General features: G+C 36.1%; 4 protein-coding genes and 1 long non-coding RNA gene across 12 annotated transcripts in view; 2 read left to right on the forward strand and 3 right to left on the reverse strand.

Annotated features, from left to right (window-relative positions):
- The window catches only part of CLIP-190 (Cytoplasmic linker protein 190), a 64,425-nt gene extending 61,283 nt beyond the window's left edge, over positions 1 to 3,142 (reverse strand). For 6 of the 8 annotated variants that reach the window (XM_069509564.1, XM_034984654.2, XM_034984651.2 and 3 more), the window contains exon 1: positions 2,197 to 2,624. In XM_069509564.1, the coding sequence (XP_069365665.1) occupies positions 2,197 to 2,428 (232 nt within the window). In that variant the 5' untranslated portion in view covers positions 2,429 to 2,624. Of the gene's footprint in view, positions 1 to 2,196; positions 2,715 to 2,835 lie in introns of those variants that run through there. The other 2 variants (XM_069509563.1, XM_034984649.2) reach the window with 2 other exon arrangements.
- The window catches only part of LOC138404751 (uncharacterized), a 622,276-nt gene that overhangs the window by 582,486 nt on the left and 21,653 nt on the right, over positions 1 to 18,137 (forward strand). The gene's annotated exons all lie outside the window — the stretch shown is intronic.
- Positions 4,035 to 10,120, forward strand: pelo (protein pelota). The gene is made up of 7 exons (XM_034984516.2): positions 4,035 to 4,202; positions 4,284 to 4,527; positions 4,638 to 4,892; positions 5,677 to 5,899; positions 7,460 to 7,652; positions 8,609 to 8,715; positions 9,177 to 10,120. The coding sequence occupies exons 1-7, from the start codon at positions 4,162 to 4,164 to the stop codon at positions 9,275 to 9,277; spliced, it is 1,164 nt and encodes a 387-aa protein (XP_034840407.1). The 5' UTR covers positions 4,035 to 4,161; the 3' UTR covers positions 9,278 to 10,120.
- LOC117996210 (pescadillo homolog) lies at positions 10,506 to 14,223 on the reverse strand. The gene is made up of 6 exons (XM_034984239.2): positions 14,045 to 14,223; positions 13,726 to 13,959; positions 13,201 to 13,572; positions 12,118 to 12,841; positions 11,280 to 11,479; positions 10,506 to 10,816 (listed from the first exon to the last, which is right to left on the reverse strand). The coding sequence occupies exons 1-6, from the start codon at positions 14,066 to 14,068 to the stop codon at positions 10,541 to 10,543; spliced, it is 1,830 nt and encodes a 609-aa protein (XP_034840130.1). The 5' UTR covers positions 14,069 to 14,223; the 3' UTR covers positions 10,506 to 10,540.
- On the reverse strand, positions 15,333 to 16,254 carry LOC117996246 (uncharacterized). Its single transcript, XM_034984287.2, has one exon. It carries the CDS (start codon positions 16,212 to 16,214, stop codon positions 15,477 to 15,479), a length of 738 nt encoding a protein of 245 aa, XP_034840178.1. The 5' UTR covers positions 16,215 to 16,254; the 3' UTR covers positions 15,333 to 15,476.

Consider the following 18,137-nt stretch of genomic DNA (forward strand, 5'->3'; position numbering starts at 1 on the left):
CCCATCTATGTCGAGTGAGGCACAGCAACCATTTTTTTATTTAAAAATCTTGAATTTTTTTTGGACTACATTTAAACGCGTTTATTTTACTCATGCTATTAATCCTTATCAAAATAAATGATTTCATCACTAAGAACAGTTTATGGAGATAATATTTGGTCTTTGAATGATTAAAATTGGACGTTTGGTTTTGAAGTTATGGCGAAATTAAAATATTACGATTTCTGCTGCACGGCCCGTTGTCTACACTAATATTATAAAGAGGAAAACTTTGTTTGTTTGTTTGTTTGTTTGTTTGTTTGTTTGTTTGGTTGTACTGAATAGGCTCAAAAACTACTGGACCGATTTTAAAAATTCTTTCACCATTCGAAAGCTACATTATCCACGAGTAACATAGGCTATATTTTATTTTGGAAAAAAATAGGGTTCCGTAAGATATTTGGGTTTTTCGGACACAAGGTGTAAAAAATCAACCAGAAAAGTTACTTATTTTGCGTACGCTGCCTAAACTATAAAAGATAGAACCATAAAATGTTCTAATTAATTGTAGATCTTATAAATATCTACAAAAAAGTCCGCGACACACTATACCCATCTATGTCGAGTGAGGCACAGCAACCATTTTTTTATTTAAAAATCTTGAATTTTTTTTGGACTACATTTAAACGCGTTTATTTTACTCATGCTATTAATCCTTATCAAAATAAATGATTTCATCACTAAGAACAGTTTATGGAGATAATATTTGGTCTTTGAATGATTAAAATTGGACGTTTGGTTTTGAAGTTATGGCGAAATTAAAATATTACGATTTCTGCTGCACGGCCCGTTGTATTATCTACACTAATATTATAAAGAGGAAAACTTTGTTTGTTTGTTTGTTTGTTTGTTTGTTTGTTTGTTTGTTTGTTTGTTTGTTTGTTTGTTTGTACTGAATAGGCTCAAAAACTACTGGACCGATTTTAAAAATTCTTTCACCAGTAGAAAGCTACATTATTCCTGAGTGACATAGGCTATACGGGATCTTTAAAAACCTAAATCTACGCGGGCGAAGCCGCGGGGATCAGCTAGTGTATGATAAAATGTCTTTACTCACGTATTTCGTCTACGTTAGCCTGACTAGTTTTGAACCCATCCGGGGTCCTTTTTCACAGGGGCAGTCTCAACAGCGACGCATGCGCGAACTGAACCCCTGTGAAAAAGGACCCCCGATGGGTTCTAAACTAGTTGGGCTAATGTCAACGAAATACGTGAGTACAGCCGTTTTGTCATACATGTATAACGGAAATCACTTACAATGGTTTAAACGGTAGAATGTCTATGTTTTTTTTTGTAGAAAAGAAGAATGACTAAACAGGATCTACAGAGCATACTTCGACACAGTTAATAAGAGAAGTTGGACATGAATCTATCTTGTTTTAATTACAAACAGACTGAGTAAAGTAAGAGTGTGATCTATCAAACTATGCCCAAGTTATTGACTGTTCAACTAGATTTCACCTAGAATGTATTTATTTATGTTAATACTCAAACATCTTGACTTTTTGTGCTTTCTTTTGCAACAGGATTATATAGAATTACATGCAAATAAGATACTAAGTAAGATGAGATTATAAATCTCATTTCAAGATTGTTAAATTAGTCTTAAATGAAGTTCTACTCCAATAATAACCTAATACCAGAGGTTGATTGGATGTAATGAGATCGACAGCTACAATGAGTAAAGTCGAATCCATCAAATGATGTTGGATTGATTAGCGAATTTGAACTCCATTCATTGGAAACTAATGAACGATCAATCTAAAATATACCTACACAAAAAATACTAAAAAACAAACAGCATGACCAATGAACTTTAGTTACGAAGTCTGTCAATTGCAGTTTGCATACAGCATTGTAAAATTTAAATTCAGTTTCTGTAACAGTTGATGTTATTTATGACTAATACACTATGATTTTTAGTACAAGAACATTAGTTACTTAGTTTCATTTTTTATTTGGGCTCTAACAAAACTAAACATTGGATTGTTTTAAATCAAATCATTAGTATTTAAGTAAATATAATTAATACTTAAATACTACTGATTTAAATCAATATTTAAGTAGGACGTTTAAGTCTTGTATTCTGTTGTAAGAACCTAAAATAATACTTCAGAATGTACTTGTATAGTGAAAGTATTGAATAAATGAACTCACCGCTTCTTGGAGAGATCGGCACAGCTGGTTTCGGTGCAGCATTGGAACACAGTCTTCCGATCTTGCTGGGTGGCTTGAGTCCTGACGGCTTGATGAAGGTTGTAGGTCTCGAGACCTCAGATCTGGGCACTGTGGATGCAGTTGTGCTGACCGAAGCTGCGTCTGATGAAGTTGATGATGGTGCAGGTGGATGTGCTGTAGCTTCAACAGCTGCCTCCGTTTTGTCACTCATCTTGAAGCACTTTTAACACTTTTATTTTTTTATTACGACACGTCACTTTCCCATACTTTGCTTAAGAAACGAGCTACGGTTTCACGGGCTTAGTAAAATATAAAACAAGAGTGAAAACAAAACGACGCGTCTCAGACTCTCACGGCTAATAAACTAAAAATACCGCAAGTTCCCGCGCAATAACAGAACACGCAATCTGGATCACGGCCATAACGCAAGCATAAATGTAAATAAAATATTATATTTACATTTTCGCTAATTGTTATAATATTGTAACAATAATAATATTCACGTGCTAATATTTTTAACGTACCTGAATGGTCGGTCCCTTACTTTTAGTATAAACAATTAAAACGGAGATTTGTGCCTTCTTGGAAATCAATGATGAGAAAAATATAACTGCATACCTTAGATGAGGAAATAGAGCACAAAATGTGCTATCCGTGACGTAAAGAAAAACTCGCGAAATTTTTACCGCTCGCCTCCTCAAACCAGCTGAGCTTGACAAAGTTATCACAAGACACTCACACTGAAGTCTGAACACAAAATCGTCACAAATAAACGCAATTTATGTTCTGTTGAAACACCTAGTAAATCTAACCACTACAGTAAAAACGCGAAGCTTGAATTATTAAGTAATTATTTACAATCAACAAGAAACCTAAAATACAAAAGGTGCTCACACAGCACAAATATTACACTTAATCAGTTTTGTGTACAATGTACATTGCTGGTCATCACGCCACATTGCAACGTTCGCTGTTCGAAAGCCATTGACCACAGAAATTAGAAAAAGTAATAGAAGTGATAAAGAAGCGTGAGATTGTCGCCGCACTGTACTCATGGCTCATAGGTGTTGGGTTGTGAGTCTACTGACTTGCACCTTAATCTAAAATTAAAATTATTTGCATAGTGTGACAATTTCAATAACGTTACGTTTTTGCGTGAATAAGGTGCTCAAATTAATTGGTGAGACGTGGTTCCTAAATTAAAGCTACCAGATACGATTTCTATAATCTTATCTGTCATCTGTGTCATCGAAAGTCATTTTATTTTACTTTGCAGTTTGCATTACATTGCTTGTTAACGTGTTCTTTGTCAGTTCAGAAACTTGGTTTCTCAGGATTATTTCTTTCATATGAGAGATTTAAAAAAAAAATGTTTGTTATGTAACTAAGATTTCCTATTATTATTATTAAAGGATTTCATGTAACTTACATAATATAAAATATTACAATAAAACCTTAAGCTAGCCTTATTTTACATCATGCCCGCGTGGAATGGTGCCAAGCACATAAAAGGGTGCCAAGAATAACTTCAAGCCAAAGAATTTGGAAGTACCTTGGATGAATGGAAGTACTACTACGTGCTTCAGGCTGCATGTTAGCCACAGAGTACTTTTAATATGATGTTAGCGCTGGGCAGCCAGGCTGATCCGTTGCGCAAAAAATAAGCTGAGGCTGTCTCATTTTGGTCTCATTCGACTTTCGAGTCAAGCATGTTTTCTATCACAGACCAATAACATATAGACTATCTCTATGATGTTTGTAGCATTGTTTTGTCACTTGTCAAAGTTTAGACGTCACACGAAAGACGTCAACTGTCAGATGTCACTTAAAAGAAATGAAAAATCGAAGTCGAAGTCGAAATTTTTTGTGAAAACAAAGTTTGCATCTTGATTTAAAAGAAAATGGCTTTCAAATAACCCGTCGCTTGATCTCAACAATTATGAAATGAAGCTTGTATTTAAAAATATCGAAAAAGATGGCAGCGGGTATGTCCTACTTTGAAAACAACTCCTGAACAAGCTGCGTTAAATCATTATTTTTCATAACTTATTCGAATACATATACAGGTGCGTCGGTCTGGTACCCGAGGAGCCGGAGGACATGTGGCACGCTTACAATCTTATTGCTGAGGGGGACGCAGTTACGGCATCAACGGTACGAAAAGTGCAAACGGAATCTTCTACTGGGTCTTCTACCAGTAGTAGAGTGCGTACGACACTCACGATAAGAGTGGAGACCATTGATTTTGACACTCAAGCTTGTGTATTGCGGTTAAAAGGCCGCAATATCGTTGAAAATCAGTATGTTAAAGTTAGTACTATTATTATATTACTTGATAAACTAGCTTTTGCTAGACTATAAGGGTACTGATGTTAAGATAAATTAAAAGCACTTAAGAAAAAATGTATATATTTTTGTAGATGGGGGCATATCACACTCTAGATTTAGAGTTAAATAGGAAATTTACCCTGCAAAAGATATTATGGGACTCTATAGCATTGGAACGAGTGGAGATGGCCTGCGACCCGGCAGCATCTGCAGATGTAGCAGCCGTGGTGATGCAGGAAGGTCTCGCTCATGTCTGCCTTATTACACCATCCATGACACTGGTGAGGTCAAAGATAGATGTGACAATACCAAGAAAGCGAAAGGGATTCGTACAGCAACATGAAAAGGTTTGTGTGACAGCTATCTTGCACACAATACAGGTACAGGTGAATACAGGTAGAGATTAGTACAGACTATGCAACATGATCACCCTATCTTCCTTCATATCTTTTATGTGCAGTGTTTCATCATGATGTACAGTGAGTGATGAGTGTAACATGCTTACCAATCGTGTTATCTTATAACTTAGTTGTAGCTGGCCTTCGCACACCAAAGCTAAGCTATAAAAAATATAAAATTTCTGAAAAGCTGGCAACAGATTTGCAGTTCCTGTAGTACTGCAAATGTTCATGGCAGTAATCACTTAATATTATATGACCTGCTTGCTTGTTTGCTATAAATTTAAAAAAAAAACTATAGATGAGTTTCAAGAGCAACCATTGCAGAATGTTTGTAACTAATGTTCAAAGTGTACTTATTAAGCTCGTAAGATTTTATTATTGTTAATAATTGGCAAAATGGGTGTTTCAACATACTGTACGGATGTCAGTCTACTTTTTATCATTGATTAGCTGATCAGCCCAGCTTTTATTTTCTTTTAATTCGGTGGGTGAATTTAAAAACACCTATATATATGTATAATAAGTTACTTCTGCAGCTCGATTTCGAATTGCTGTATAAAGTAGCTTTGTAATGGTGAAAAAGTTATTAAAATTGGTTCAGTAGTTTCAGAGTTTATCAATTACAAACAAACAAATCTTTCTTCTTAATATTAGTATAGAAGTATAGATAATATATTGAGAGTTGAGACCTAACTTATTTGTATTCATTATGAAATTATATTCTTTTCAGGGCCTAAATAAATTTTATGAAGCAGTCATGCAAGGAATTTTGAGGCATATTGACTTTAATGTTGTGAAGTGTGTGATCCTTGCTTCTCCGGGTTTTGTCAAAGATCAGTTCTTTGACTACATGATGCAACAGGCAATAAAGACTGATAATAAGCTACTCATTGAGAACAAGTCCAAATTCTTGCTTGTGAAAGCTTCTTCAGGATTTAAACATTCTTTGAAAGGTAATTTTATATTCATATTGCAGAAATCTAGCCTTTTCGGGAGGTCAGGGTCTCAATCCCGACACACACCTTAACTTTTTGATTTATGTGCGTTTTATGCTTTTATGCAATTAAATACTTCTTTCTTTCTTCGCTCTGGGCTGGTTTCCGCACTTAAACGTTTCCGTCTGTTGTGCGTGCATCGCCCCTCCCCGCCGAAGTCTTCACTCCAGCCATCCAAGCTCGCTCCAGAAGCCAAATAGACCGCCCAGGTTGCCGAGGGCTTCATGGAGTGAGGTCGGGGAACCTAAATGGCGCTCGCGTTGATCTGCTACGCCCGTGCACTCCAGGAGTACGTGCGTCGGTGTTTCATCGACCTCCATGCAATTTAATTAAATACTTATTTATCACTTGCATCAATGGCGCATGAAATATCTTGGGAAACCTGCATACCTGATAGTTATCCATAATGTTCTCAAAGGTGTGTGAAGTCGGAAAATATTACGGAAAATTATATAATAAATCTAAAACTTATAGCTGCTACAATATGTTGGATTTTATATTTCTTGATTATTATAAACATAGTTGAAATATTTATATTTATAATAACATAATTTTTGTAAGACAAAATATTCTTAGTTACAAGAAAATTGGTGATCTACACAATAGGCTAACTAGAAACAGAGACAAACTTGCAGCTCCTGCCTTCCGCCTCAGGAAAGTCCAAAAGTCATTTGTGGGTATGGGTATTACCTTTTATAATAAAATCCCGCAAACTATTTTGGACTTACCTTTGCACAAGTTTAAAAAATCTATTAAAAATATACTCCTGAAAAAAGCATATTACACAATTGAAGATTATCTAAATGATAAAAGAGCGTGGATTTGACCTGCAGCTCGTTCCAGCAACGCACAAGACTGCAAATACTATTTTATACATGGCATAATCTTGTACCTATATCAAATATTTGAAAAGAGAAACCGCCGAGTTTCTTGCTGGTTCTTCCCGGCAGGAAAGGCATTCCGAACCAGTGGTAGATGCATCTGACTATTCGTAAGCACTTGTAAAAGTTTATACGAATAAAAAAGATTTTCATTTTCATTTTCATTTTCATTTATATTATTAGTACATAATATGCTCTAATTGGATGAATTTTGCTGCTGTCAACTGGACAGAAATGGAAAACTGACAGTCTTTTACCTGCAGGGGGCTATACACTAAAAAAAGTATCATTATCATCACCATCATGATCAACCCATCGCCGGCTCACTACAGAACACGGGTCTCCTCTCAGAGTGAGAAGGGTTTTGGCCTTAGTCTACCACGCTGGCCATGTGCGGATTGGTAGACTTCACACACCTTTGAAAACATTATGGAGAACTCTCAGGCATGCAGGTTTCCTCACGATGTTTTCCTTCACTTTAAGGTAAGTGGTATTTAATTAATTAAAATGCACATAACTCCCAAAAGTTAGAGGTGCGTGCCCATGATGGAACTTCCGACCTCTGATGAGAAGGCGGACATCCTAACCATTAGGCTATTTGAAAAATTAAGCTATAATAATACATATCTCTTTACAGAAGTTCTGCAAGAGCCAGCAGTAATGGCAAAAATCTCAGATACAAAAGCGGCCAGTGAAGTGAAATTGTTGGAGAGTTTCTATACTATGTTACAACTGGAGCCAGCCAAAGCTTTCTATGGGAAAAAGCACATTGAAAGAGCCAATGAAGCTATGGCTATTGAAACGCTTATGATTTCTGACAAATTGTTCAGGTAAGTCTGTGAAGCAATGTTCAAAATTGCAGCTATAGGAACTGTTGATCTTAAGTTTTAATCTATAGCCGCGTTCACACCATTACGGTGTGTACGTCGCGGCTTGCGCTTCGTGTTTGGTATAAGTGCATTCAATATTAACTGGCGTGTTTCCACTTAAAACCGTCATTACTCATTAGCAATAACAATAGGATTAAGTCGTGGCGGGTTAATTCAAAAGTATCAACACTGGTTGATTTGCAACAAAATATACAAGGTTGAACGGCTCCTTTAAAAATGAATGGGCCTATGAGTGTTTGGTTTATTACCCGTTTTGTTTATGTGGCATGTCGAATGTAATCCTATTATTATTGCTAACTTGCTGATGCCCGCGACTTCGTACGCATGGATTTAAGTTTTAAAAAATCCCGTGGGAACTCTTTTATTTTCCGGGATGAAAAGTAGCCTATGTCCTTCCCCAGGATGCAAGCTATCGCTGTACCCAAATTCGGTTCGGTTCGGTTGAACGGATGGGCCGTGAAAGGCTAGCAGACAGACAGATGGACAGACAGACACACTTTCGCATTTATAATATTATAGTATAGATATATAGATAGTATGGATATGGATATGGATGTGTTGACACAAATCTTCGTCAATATGGACGTCTTTGTGAGGAAGGATTCGAATGTGCAGTGAATTTTTGGTATGGACGCGCCTTTTAGTGCAATGATGGAGGCCAAGCAAGCTATAGGTAATAGCACATTTAGGCAATAGCAGTTTTGTCGCATGGAATGTCTGCTTTTTTACTTTCATATTATTTCATTTTCAGAATTATTATTTGATTTTAATTTAGACTTTATCACAAATATGTATAACAAATTTTATATATTTCATTTACCAATTCGTGTACAAAACTTTAACTATCTTTTATTTTTATTTATTCATTTCTTTTTTTATTTGTGTATTTGTTGTAGATGTCAAGATATAGCACAGAGAAAGGAGTATGTAGGCATAGTAGATACTGCAAGAGAAAACGGCAGCGACGTGAGGATTTTCTCGAGCATGCATGTTTCTGGAGAACGTAAGTACAATACACGGCATAAAATATTGTATTGTATAACTCAAGAGCGACATACGTGATGTTTTGGCATAACAGTGCTTTCCTTTAGATGCTTCAAGGGTCATATAAGTCCCGCAAATTGCTATTGCGCTGGAACCATGTCTCATTAACATCGAAATGACGTCATTTTGACGTCAGCCGAAATAAAGATATACCATCAGCTCGAAACTTCAGTTTAGTGCTGACGTCACTAAAATGGCGGCCACGCACATTAGCAATTTGCGGGACTTATAACTCAAACTTCGAAATAATTATTATAGTTTTACTATGTTTATTGTTATCGGGCATAGCAAAGATAAGATAATGGAAAGATGAATCGACATCGAGAGCTTTTAGCTCGATAGATGATTTAACAGTCGATAGGATATGAGGGGGTGCTTTAGTTGTGGTTTTACTAATGTAATTTTTTTCTATTGTAACAGAATTAGATCAACTAACAGGCATAGCAGCCGTTTTACGTTTCCCGATGCCAGAACTTGAAGACAGTGACGGTGATGAAGAAAATGACTCTGAGTCTGATTAGAATCATTTTAATTTATTATTATAGACACTCAATTGTTATAGTATACAGGGTGTAACCAAAACGCTGGCAAAAACGAAGACAGGTAATAGTACTGATGATTACTAATATGATATCACAAAAAAAAACTCGAAAATAAAATAAAGAAATCTTCTATTTTGTAAAAGTTCACGATAAAATATATAAAATATCTGACTGACGCTAGAGGTTGCGTAAGTAGTCCACTCAGAGTTAATGCCGCGTCGTCGCGAGTAGGTGGGGCATTGACCCGAATTTTTGCACGCTATACATTGTGGATTTGAAAACTACTAAATTACTATAACTACAAAATGTGGCAAAATGGTTATTGGTATTGGATTGTGTTTAGGTAGTATAACAATAACGCTAAGTTTTTGCTAGCGTTCTGGTTACACCTGTATTTCTATATAGAGTACTTGGCAGGAAAGATAGCAAATTGAACTTTGGAAACAGAACGGTTATTAGAGCGCGGTGTCTGTCTTTGAGACCAAAACATCACATAGGTATGAGCGATGCTCTAAAAAGCCGAAATCTTTCTAAAGTTCGACGTGCAATCTCTCCTGCCGCGTACTGTAAGGTGTTGTCTCTAAGGTTGAAATCTATAGAGCACACTTTGACTTTGCTCAGACTTAAGTCCAAGTTAAAACGATACAGATTTATGTGAGAGATATAGCTGTCTCGTTTTAACTGTCTTAAGTCTAAGCTAAGTCAAGAGTGTGCTCTATAGATCTCACCCTAAATGTATTTTAATAATTTGTCTCGTAATTCACGATTTTGTACATTGTTATTTATGTGGACTGGTTAATAATAATCTAGAATTAATAAAAATGTATTTTAAATCATTTAATGCTGGCTCATAATTTATTTCAATTACTTCAGTTAGATGTCTTGTCATTTATATTATTTATTAGTTGATGCCCGCGACTTCGTCCTCGTGGATTTAGGTTTTTGAAAATCTCGTGGAAACTCTTATTGTCCGGGATAAAAAGTAGCCTATGTCACTCTCCAGGTCTTTAACTATACCCATGCAAAAATCACGTCGATCCGTTGCGACGTGATTGAAGGACGAACCAACAAACAAATACACTTTCGCATTTATAATATAGGGTAGTGATTGAGATGTGACAAAGGATTAATGGGAGTACCAAAACAAAAAAACATTTCCAAAAGTATAGGTTAGGTAGGGTTTGAAATAGGCGAAATAAAACAGCAATTTTACAGGAAGTTTATTTATTTATTATTACATGTTTACGCTAAAGCGGCTTCCAAAGCTTGCGTTTTCTGTTTCCGTTTCTCGGCTTTCTTCTCTTCCTTGATTTTTTCGTCATGAAGACGTCTTTTCTTCCTGAGCAGCCATATATCTTTTTTCCTTTTTTCCTGACCAGCTTTCATGCTCTTGTATAAATTCCTGTGCTTCTTTCGCACAAGTTTCTCTCGAAGTCTGAATGCCTGCTTGTCTTCAATTTGCTTTTGGTAAGGGTTTTCCTTGTGGGGCACACCTGGTTTGACTGCCATTGATTTTTTCTGAAATAAATTTAATAGTGTAAGAAAACATCACATACCTAAACAGCGAATAATATTTTAAATCATGGATTGATTATGGAAGAAAACATAAGAAAACCCATAATTGAAATTGTAGACTAATTATAGTGGTAAGCCAAGAATAGTATATAGTCTGCGACAGGTTGAGATGACAATGAGGCAGGGGGACGCCATACACACCTGCATGTCACCCACGCTCGCCCGCACCGGGTTAGCGCGGGGGTTGTGCGGGTGTCCGGGGCGTTCCCTCCCCGATTGCCATCTCAACCTAATAATTGAATTAAAAAAGTGTATTAGTAGCACTATCATGTTTTTTGTTCTATATCCCTCTCTTATGTTCATGTTCTGTTTTGCTACCAAGTGTTAGTTAGTATAGTGTAATAGTATACTTGATAGATTGGAACAGCTAGTAGAAATAATCAACTTGCCAGTTACAATATGTTACCTTTTCCTTTGCTAGTTTCTTCTTTTCAGGATCTATATCATCATCATTGTCATCATCCTCAGAAGGCGAGTCTTGTTCTACTTCTTGCTGGTATTGCCTTGTTAGTGCTTGCTCAGCATCTTCTGGTTCACTCTGTTCCTCCTTATCCTCATCACTGGCTTCCTCAATGTCTTCATCTGATGGATCATCATCATCATCATCTGCAAAATTAGGTCAAATTAAATTAAACTATCTAGATAGAATCATTATTTTTACACTAGAAACTGTGGCTACACCCAGCATTAATATAAATCCTCTTTATTACCTATCCCTTGGGAGTTTTGAAAAATCTGGCTTTATTCCTTTTATCTACATTATAATGGAAATATATGTGCCAATTTCAGTTTTCTATGTCCAAGGGTTTAGGCTGGGCGCTGGGCGGGTTTTATGATTTATTTTTTACTAGATGATGCCTGCTACTTTGTCTGCGTGGATTTAGATTTTTTGAAATCCCGTGGGAACTCTTCCATTTTCCGGGATAAAAAGTAGCCTATGTCCTTCCCCGGGATATAAGCTAACTCTGTACCAAATTTCGTCATAATCGGTTTAACGGTTGGGCCGCGAAAGGCTAGCAGACAGACAGACACACTTTCGCATTTATAATATTAGTATGGATATTCAAATAAGATACTATAATTTACAGCACATAAAAATAAGTAAATGGTGCTAATTTGATTTCCTGCAAAGACATTTGTATTTGTAGAAGCTAGTGGAAAAAGAAGACATGTGCCGACTTCACATAGGTCTGTAAACTCATTGAATGATCAAATGGAAGTATTGGATTAAAAAGATTGCTTACTCAGTGGCTTAAAGTTGGGATCATTGAGTGCCTTTTGCTCAGGTGGCATGTAAACTTGATCTCTAATCTTATCAACAAATGGTGACAGGTGAGGTGGCAAGGTGGCTCCCATCAAGTATTTGTTGATCGGTAGCAACATCCTAGCGTTCACACTATCAAACACCCACTGTGGCTGGACATAGTAACGGGACAGGTACTGTTTATCCATACTTGGCCTGTCAACAATTTGGTAGGCAATCGACTCGTCTGATTCATCAAAAGTGGCACCAACAAAGTGGTCTCTGTCCCATGACACTTCACCTCCAAAACAACGAATAATGAAGACCAATGGTTCTCTAGGCACTTCTCTATTTATAAAGAACTTCAAGCCTTTGAACATTGTCTTTAGTTTCTTAACTTTTTCAGCTTCCAATTTAGCTTCTTCGAGTTTTTGTGGATCTTTGTCCTCTGTGTCGAAGATATCAATCTCGGGCAGTTCTTCTGCCTCATTAGACCCAGCTACTTTAGCTAGAGATAAGTTCATGGCAGCTATTCTCTCTGATACATATGCATGTTCATCAATAAGGTCTTTTTCTGTATCTGAATTGAATGCAGCTGTCAGTCTGGGTGGATATACCAGGTTCAGAGAATGATATAGCTTGAAGTTAACGAATCCCAGCATCATTATGTAAAACTCAACAAATGTAGACATGATTTTGAAGTCTACTTCATCTTTGCTTTGTGGCTGAAAGAAAATACCTTATGAAATGTTTGCAAGATAGATAGATAGAGAGACAGAAAACTTTATTGCACACTAAACATGAAATAAACATGACCAAAACAAACCTAAACATCTAAAAACAAAAAATTGTGTTGTGAGGAAGGAGTTTTTTACAGTGAGATCTATAGAGTGCTTTTTCTTTGCTCAGACTTAAGACATTGTTAAAACAGTGCAGTATTATATCTCGTCACATTTTAATTGAAACAAAAGTCTGAACAAAGGCAAAGTACCCTCTATAGATCTCAGCCTTAAGAGAAGTTTGTCTGAGAGCTTACACTGTATTCAATGCAATAATAATTTACAGTAAACGTAACAAAACTCACTTGGAATGAAAAGTGATGCGGCACAATCCACGTAATAGTCTGTCCCTCTAGTTCACATTGATAATAGTAACCTTTCACTGAAACAAAGACTTTACGCAGAGCTTTAGCAGTAATCACTGCATGCATAAACTCAACAGTCAGTCGTCTACAGAGTAGAGACTGGTCTCTGGGCACTTTCTTCAAAGACGGGAAGGTGCTGAACAGAAAACAAAGTGTCAAACAGTCATCAAGGTCTCTCAAAGCATCTACGAATGTAGGATAGCGTTCTTTGACGATGTGGTCTATATTTATCTCTGGATAGTCACGGAAGTACTGTCTCATCTTCCGATATTCACGCTGAGCGCGCGCTTTGCGTATTTTTTGTTGGTACGCCTAAAATATCAAAAAATTGTAATAAGTAAAAATAACACACATCAAGAAAATTTAAGTACCTACTTAACAAAAATCAGAATTAATAAAATCTTTGACATGGTAGATGACTTGTGATCATGCTAGGTCTGCAGTTGTAATGCTTGCAATACTCACTTTTAACTCTCGGAGTTTCCATATTATAGGTTCATGTAACAAGAACTTAATGTCCTTCATGTGGTAAAGCGTTTTGATGCCACCGGCGCCTTTTTGGGCCCTCTTTCTGTTTCGTGGTTCTCGCGGATATATGCCTTTGAGAATGCATATTCGCCTGAAGTCTTTTAGAGATAACTGAAGCTTTTTCAGCGCTGCTTTCCTTGTTATAAACTGTGCTCCTTCGCCCGTTGAATACTAAAACAATAAAACGAATTATTTTACTAAACTTGTGTTGATAAACACGTGATATAGTTTTTAGGTTATAAAAAAACAGACCTACCTTCTTTTTCTTCTTGGAGACCATTTTTATAAATTGAAAGGACTTTTGTTAGTAAATTACACTTATATTTCGGTTTTCTTACAGTTATAAAACAACTAAAATGTATTATTTTAGTTTAAATTCTACATTCTAACTGCGTATATTGCGCAGACGGTCTGAGAAAGAGGAAAGAATGTCAAGCTGACAAATTGAAATGACATTGACATTTGACAGTGACATATGACGTTACTTTTTTTTTTTTTTTTTTTTGTTTGGCTTTACACAGATTAGCCAATGTCAGGTTTGTTATTTATTAAAGTTAGGGAAACTATGGATAAAATTGAAAAATCGGGATTTGGAATTTGAAAGGAAAAGGATAAGGTTTTCACTAATCTAATAATAATATACCCACATATATACTATAACTTGATATCATTTTTTTCTAGGAACAAAGCTAGAACTTTATAAATATTTGAAGAATTAGTATATAATAAACAAACTATAGATGTAGGGACGTTACTTTGGCATTGGCAATAAGTAGGTATGGCTAACTAAAAATGTTTTGACCTATGGTTTGGACCTACTTGGTACGAAATAATAATTTGAACTGACTTCACTATAAGTGGGTAACTTTAGAAAAGTGTGTTGTGAATTTTTAAATCAAGACTTCCATACTTAATATTATAATTAATGTGAAAGTATGTCTGTCTGTCTGTCTGTCTGCTAGCTTTTCACAGCTCAACCGTTCAACCGATTTTGACGAAATTTGGTACGGAGATAGCTCAGATAGCTTGCATCCCGGGGAAGGACATAGGCTAATTTTTATCACGGAAAATTGAAGAGTTCCCACGGGATTTTTTCCATAGGAGTTCCCACAGGAAAAACCTAAATCCACGCTGACGAAGTCACGGGCATCACCTAGTTCACTATTCAACATTTTGTTAGTGAATTTAAAAATAGACTTCCTATCGTTATAAGTACCTATAGTTAAAAAGGTAGGTAACCTTTCTCAGAGAAAAAATGAAATAAATTAAGTTACTTTCAAATTAATTTACTCTAAACAGATGAAGAAAATCAAAACTTGAATTGTAAATAGTTTTTGAAGTCTTCGCCGGTGTCTTCGGCAGCAGTCAACATTTTTCCCTTTATGGTTTAGCGCCAACTTTAAAAATTACCTACAATAAAGTTTTAATTTTTATTCATCGGTTTAGAGTAGGTAAATTGATAGTATTATGTTGAAAGTAATTCGAGTCCACTGTTAGATGACGTTATGTTTAACGAGGTAAATATAAATTGAAACAAGTACCTATAACTTTATGTTTTGAGAAAATTTTATTTTTTTCAATTCATCTTAAACTATTTTTACATTTGAATTTGGTTTTAATAAGTTAGTGTTAATAAATAGAATAATAATTATAATTCTATAAAATAATTGAGCTGTGCTTCTATTTATTTACGCAGTCTCGCTACTGTTAGAACTTTGTGCTTCTAAAGGCGAGGCACTGGTTTGGCTCTGCGCCCACGTGTTCGGGTCTATGAAAACATACTGATATGGATATCCATAAGCTTGGGGCCAATATGGCGTGGGTGTAGCAATCGGAGTTTTCTCCTCACTGTCTTCTTTTCCTTTATAAGCACTCATTGCGCTAGCGATAGCAGACATCATTTGAGGGTAAACGTATTGAAACGGATAGAGTTGACCCATTTGAGCAGGTATATTGGGAGAACAAGGTGGAATGGATGCCTCAGAGGGTACGCTTGCAGGGATTGCATATGGGTATGAACCAACATTTCCTTCCACTCCTGATATCGGTAGAGCGTAAGCTGTGTTATCTATTGCGTGAGCATAAGCATATTTCATTGTAGGGCTAGTAATTACAGCTCTTTTCTGAGTTGTGATTTTATCTTCTTGTAGTGATGTTTCTGTTGCTGATAAGGGAACTGTTTTCGGCTTGAGCACGGTCGCTGCTAGAGTGTGGAAGTTCACCGGCTGATCAGTCAACCATTCCGATTTCCTTCCGTTTTCTTCAGTGGCTGCTACGTAAAGATCTCCCGTGGTGCCGTCCATCGAAGGTTTGACGTATAGCCCATGAACTGGATGTAATTCATTGGGAGCTTCCCAAATAACATGACTGCGAACGCACACAAGTGCTAAGGAGAGAATTACTACGACTTCAACTTTCACATACATTATTGTGCATCTATGAGCTTATCTTAAGTGATATTGTTGATTTTAAACGAGTCTTTATATATAAAACTTTAAGCGACATCTAAGATAATATTTAAACGGAAAAGTCATGGTTGCCGATAATAAATATATTAATTTTTGTTCTAATTAAGTATAATACACGTTTTCCAGAACTGGATATCATCACGTCATAAGATAAACGATAACTGATAAGCTTTATCAAACGAGTTATGATGAGATAAGATTAACGAGATGATTTTATGATAGAGCTATAGTTACCTAGTTACCCTTCGATAAAGAATTACCTATACCTATTTTTTTGTAACGGTTGCGATTTGCTAATGCATGCATGCCTGGGTCTTACCTACCTACTAACCTAGATACCTGAATAATTAATTAGTAAGTAGGTATATTTTATTAAAACTACGTAGGTGTCCATAGCACCTACCTACTATCTATGTCCATAATAATATCTGCGTATTTCACTACTGTACCTATAGATTTAAAAAACCAGCCAAGTGCGAGTCAGGCTCGCGCAACGAGGGTTCCGTACTACAGTCATATTTTTTCGACATTTTGCACGATAATTCAAAAACTATGATGCATAAAAATAAATAAAAATCTGTTTTAGAATGCACAGGTGAAGACCTTTCATAATATGATACCCCACTTGATATGTATAGTTATCTTACTTCGAAAATAGAAAAAACGAATTATTAGATTATTAATTAGTTTTTAATTTTTTTGTGTGATGTAATCATAAATTCACGGTTTTCAGATTTTTCCCCGAATGTCTGCTATAAGACCTACCTACCAACCTTTCATAATTTTAGGTCAACGGGTAGTACCCTGTAGGTTTCTTTTCTTGACAGACCGACAGACAGACAACAAAGTGATCCTATAAGGGTTCCGTTTTTTCTTTTGAGGTACGGAACCCTAAAAATAACATTTTTACTACAAAACTACCCAAGCTTGATCAATATGGTAACACATAAACCTAGCAATAGCAATTCGCAATGTTAGCTCACATATTATTTTGCGTAACCGTTTTGATAAGGGTCGTATTGGTGTTCAGAACCTCAGCCTGTTTGCATAGAAACGAGGAATATTCGCTGTGCGGTTGGAAATGTCCTCCGACTTGTATTAATCTGAGGCTGCTGGCGAAGAGTGACCGCCTTTGCCCCCTCCGCTGGGAGTGCAGGGTTGGGTGCCGCTGCTCCGCTGGGTACATCAGGGATGAGTACAGCCAAGATTGCGTTTACATACACAACTGCCCTGGTAAGCAAAGAAGAAAAGATATCCGTCGCGATTTAGAAAATTTGAAATGATTAATTTCATAAGGAAATGGAGTGACATGAGACCACCAAGAGACCTATAGAACTTAAGGAATAACAGACTTAATGTAATTTAAGTGTGTAATTCTGTGGGTGGTGTGGAGTACGGTTTATCAAAATCGGCTTAGTCAAACGCGACATTATATATATTAGTTATTGTTTGTTATTTAATAGATTGTTTTATTTTATCAACATAAAATAAAACAATCTATTAAATAACAATACTAACATTATAAATGTGAAAATATGTCTGTTTGTCTGTCTGTCTATCTGGCCTTTCTGATATAGCTTGCCCAGCTGTTTAATCAATTTTGACGAATACAATATGCATTACGGATATAGGAGATATTAGGTATACCTCTGTATCTTAGATAGGTAGCCTACTCTTATCCCGAAACATCAAAGAGTTCCCATATAATTTTATCATGTACACCCTTATAAAACCCGAATCCACGCGGAAGAAGTCGCGGGTATCATCTAGCCTATTAATAACTTCGAAATCAGTTCGGTACTTACAATAAGATATAGAAATAGCTGCAGAAATTTGCATCATACTGCGAAAGAAACCATCCACCAGAAAACGTTTTCCATT

This window comes from Maniola hyperantus, chromosome 3 (assembly GCF_902806685.2).
Source record: "Maniola hyperantus chromosome 3, iAphHyp1.2, whole genome shotgun sequence".
Taxonomy (NCBI): domain Eukaryota; kingdom Metazoa; phylum Arthropoda; class Insecta; order Lepidoptera; family Nymphalidae; genus Maniola; species Maniola hyperantus.

Bases quoted from the DNA above. Each gene is read 5' to 3' on its own strand.
- LOC117996246 (XM_034984287.2), bottom strand. From the start codon at position 16,214: ATGTATGTGAAAGTTGAAGTCGTAGTAATTCTCTCCTTAGCACTTGTG.
- pelo (XM_034984516.2), top strand. From the start codon at position 4,162: ATGAAGCTTGTATTTAAAAATATCGAAAAAGATGGCAGCGG. The intron at 5,900-7,459 runs GTAATTTTATAT...ATCTCTTTACAG, and splicing joins ATTTAAACATTCTTTGAAAG to AAGTTCTGCAAGAGCCAGCA. The intron at 8,716-9,176 runs GTAAGTACAATA...CTATTGTAACAG, and splicing joins CATGCATGTTTCTGGAGAAC to AATTAGATCAACTAACAGGC.
- LOC117996210 (XM_034984239.2), bottom strand. From the start codon at position 14,068: ATGGTCTCCAAGAAGAAAAAGAAG. The intron at 12,842-13,200 runs GTGAGTTTTGTT...ATTTTCTTTCAG, and splicing joins CGCATCACTTTTCATTCCAA to CCACAAAGCAAAGATGAAGT. The intron at 11,480-12,117 runs GTAAGCAATCTT...CTAATTTTGCAG, and splicing joins TCCCAACTTTAAGCCACTGA to ATGATGATGATGATGATCCA.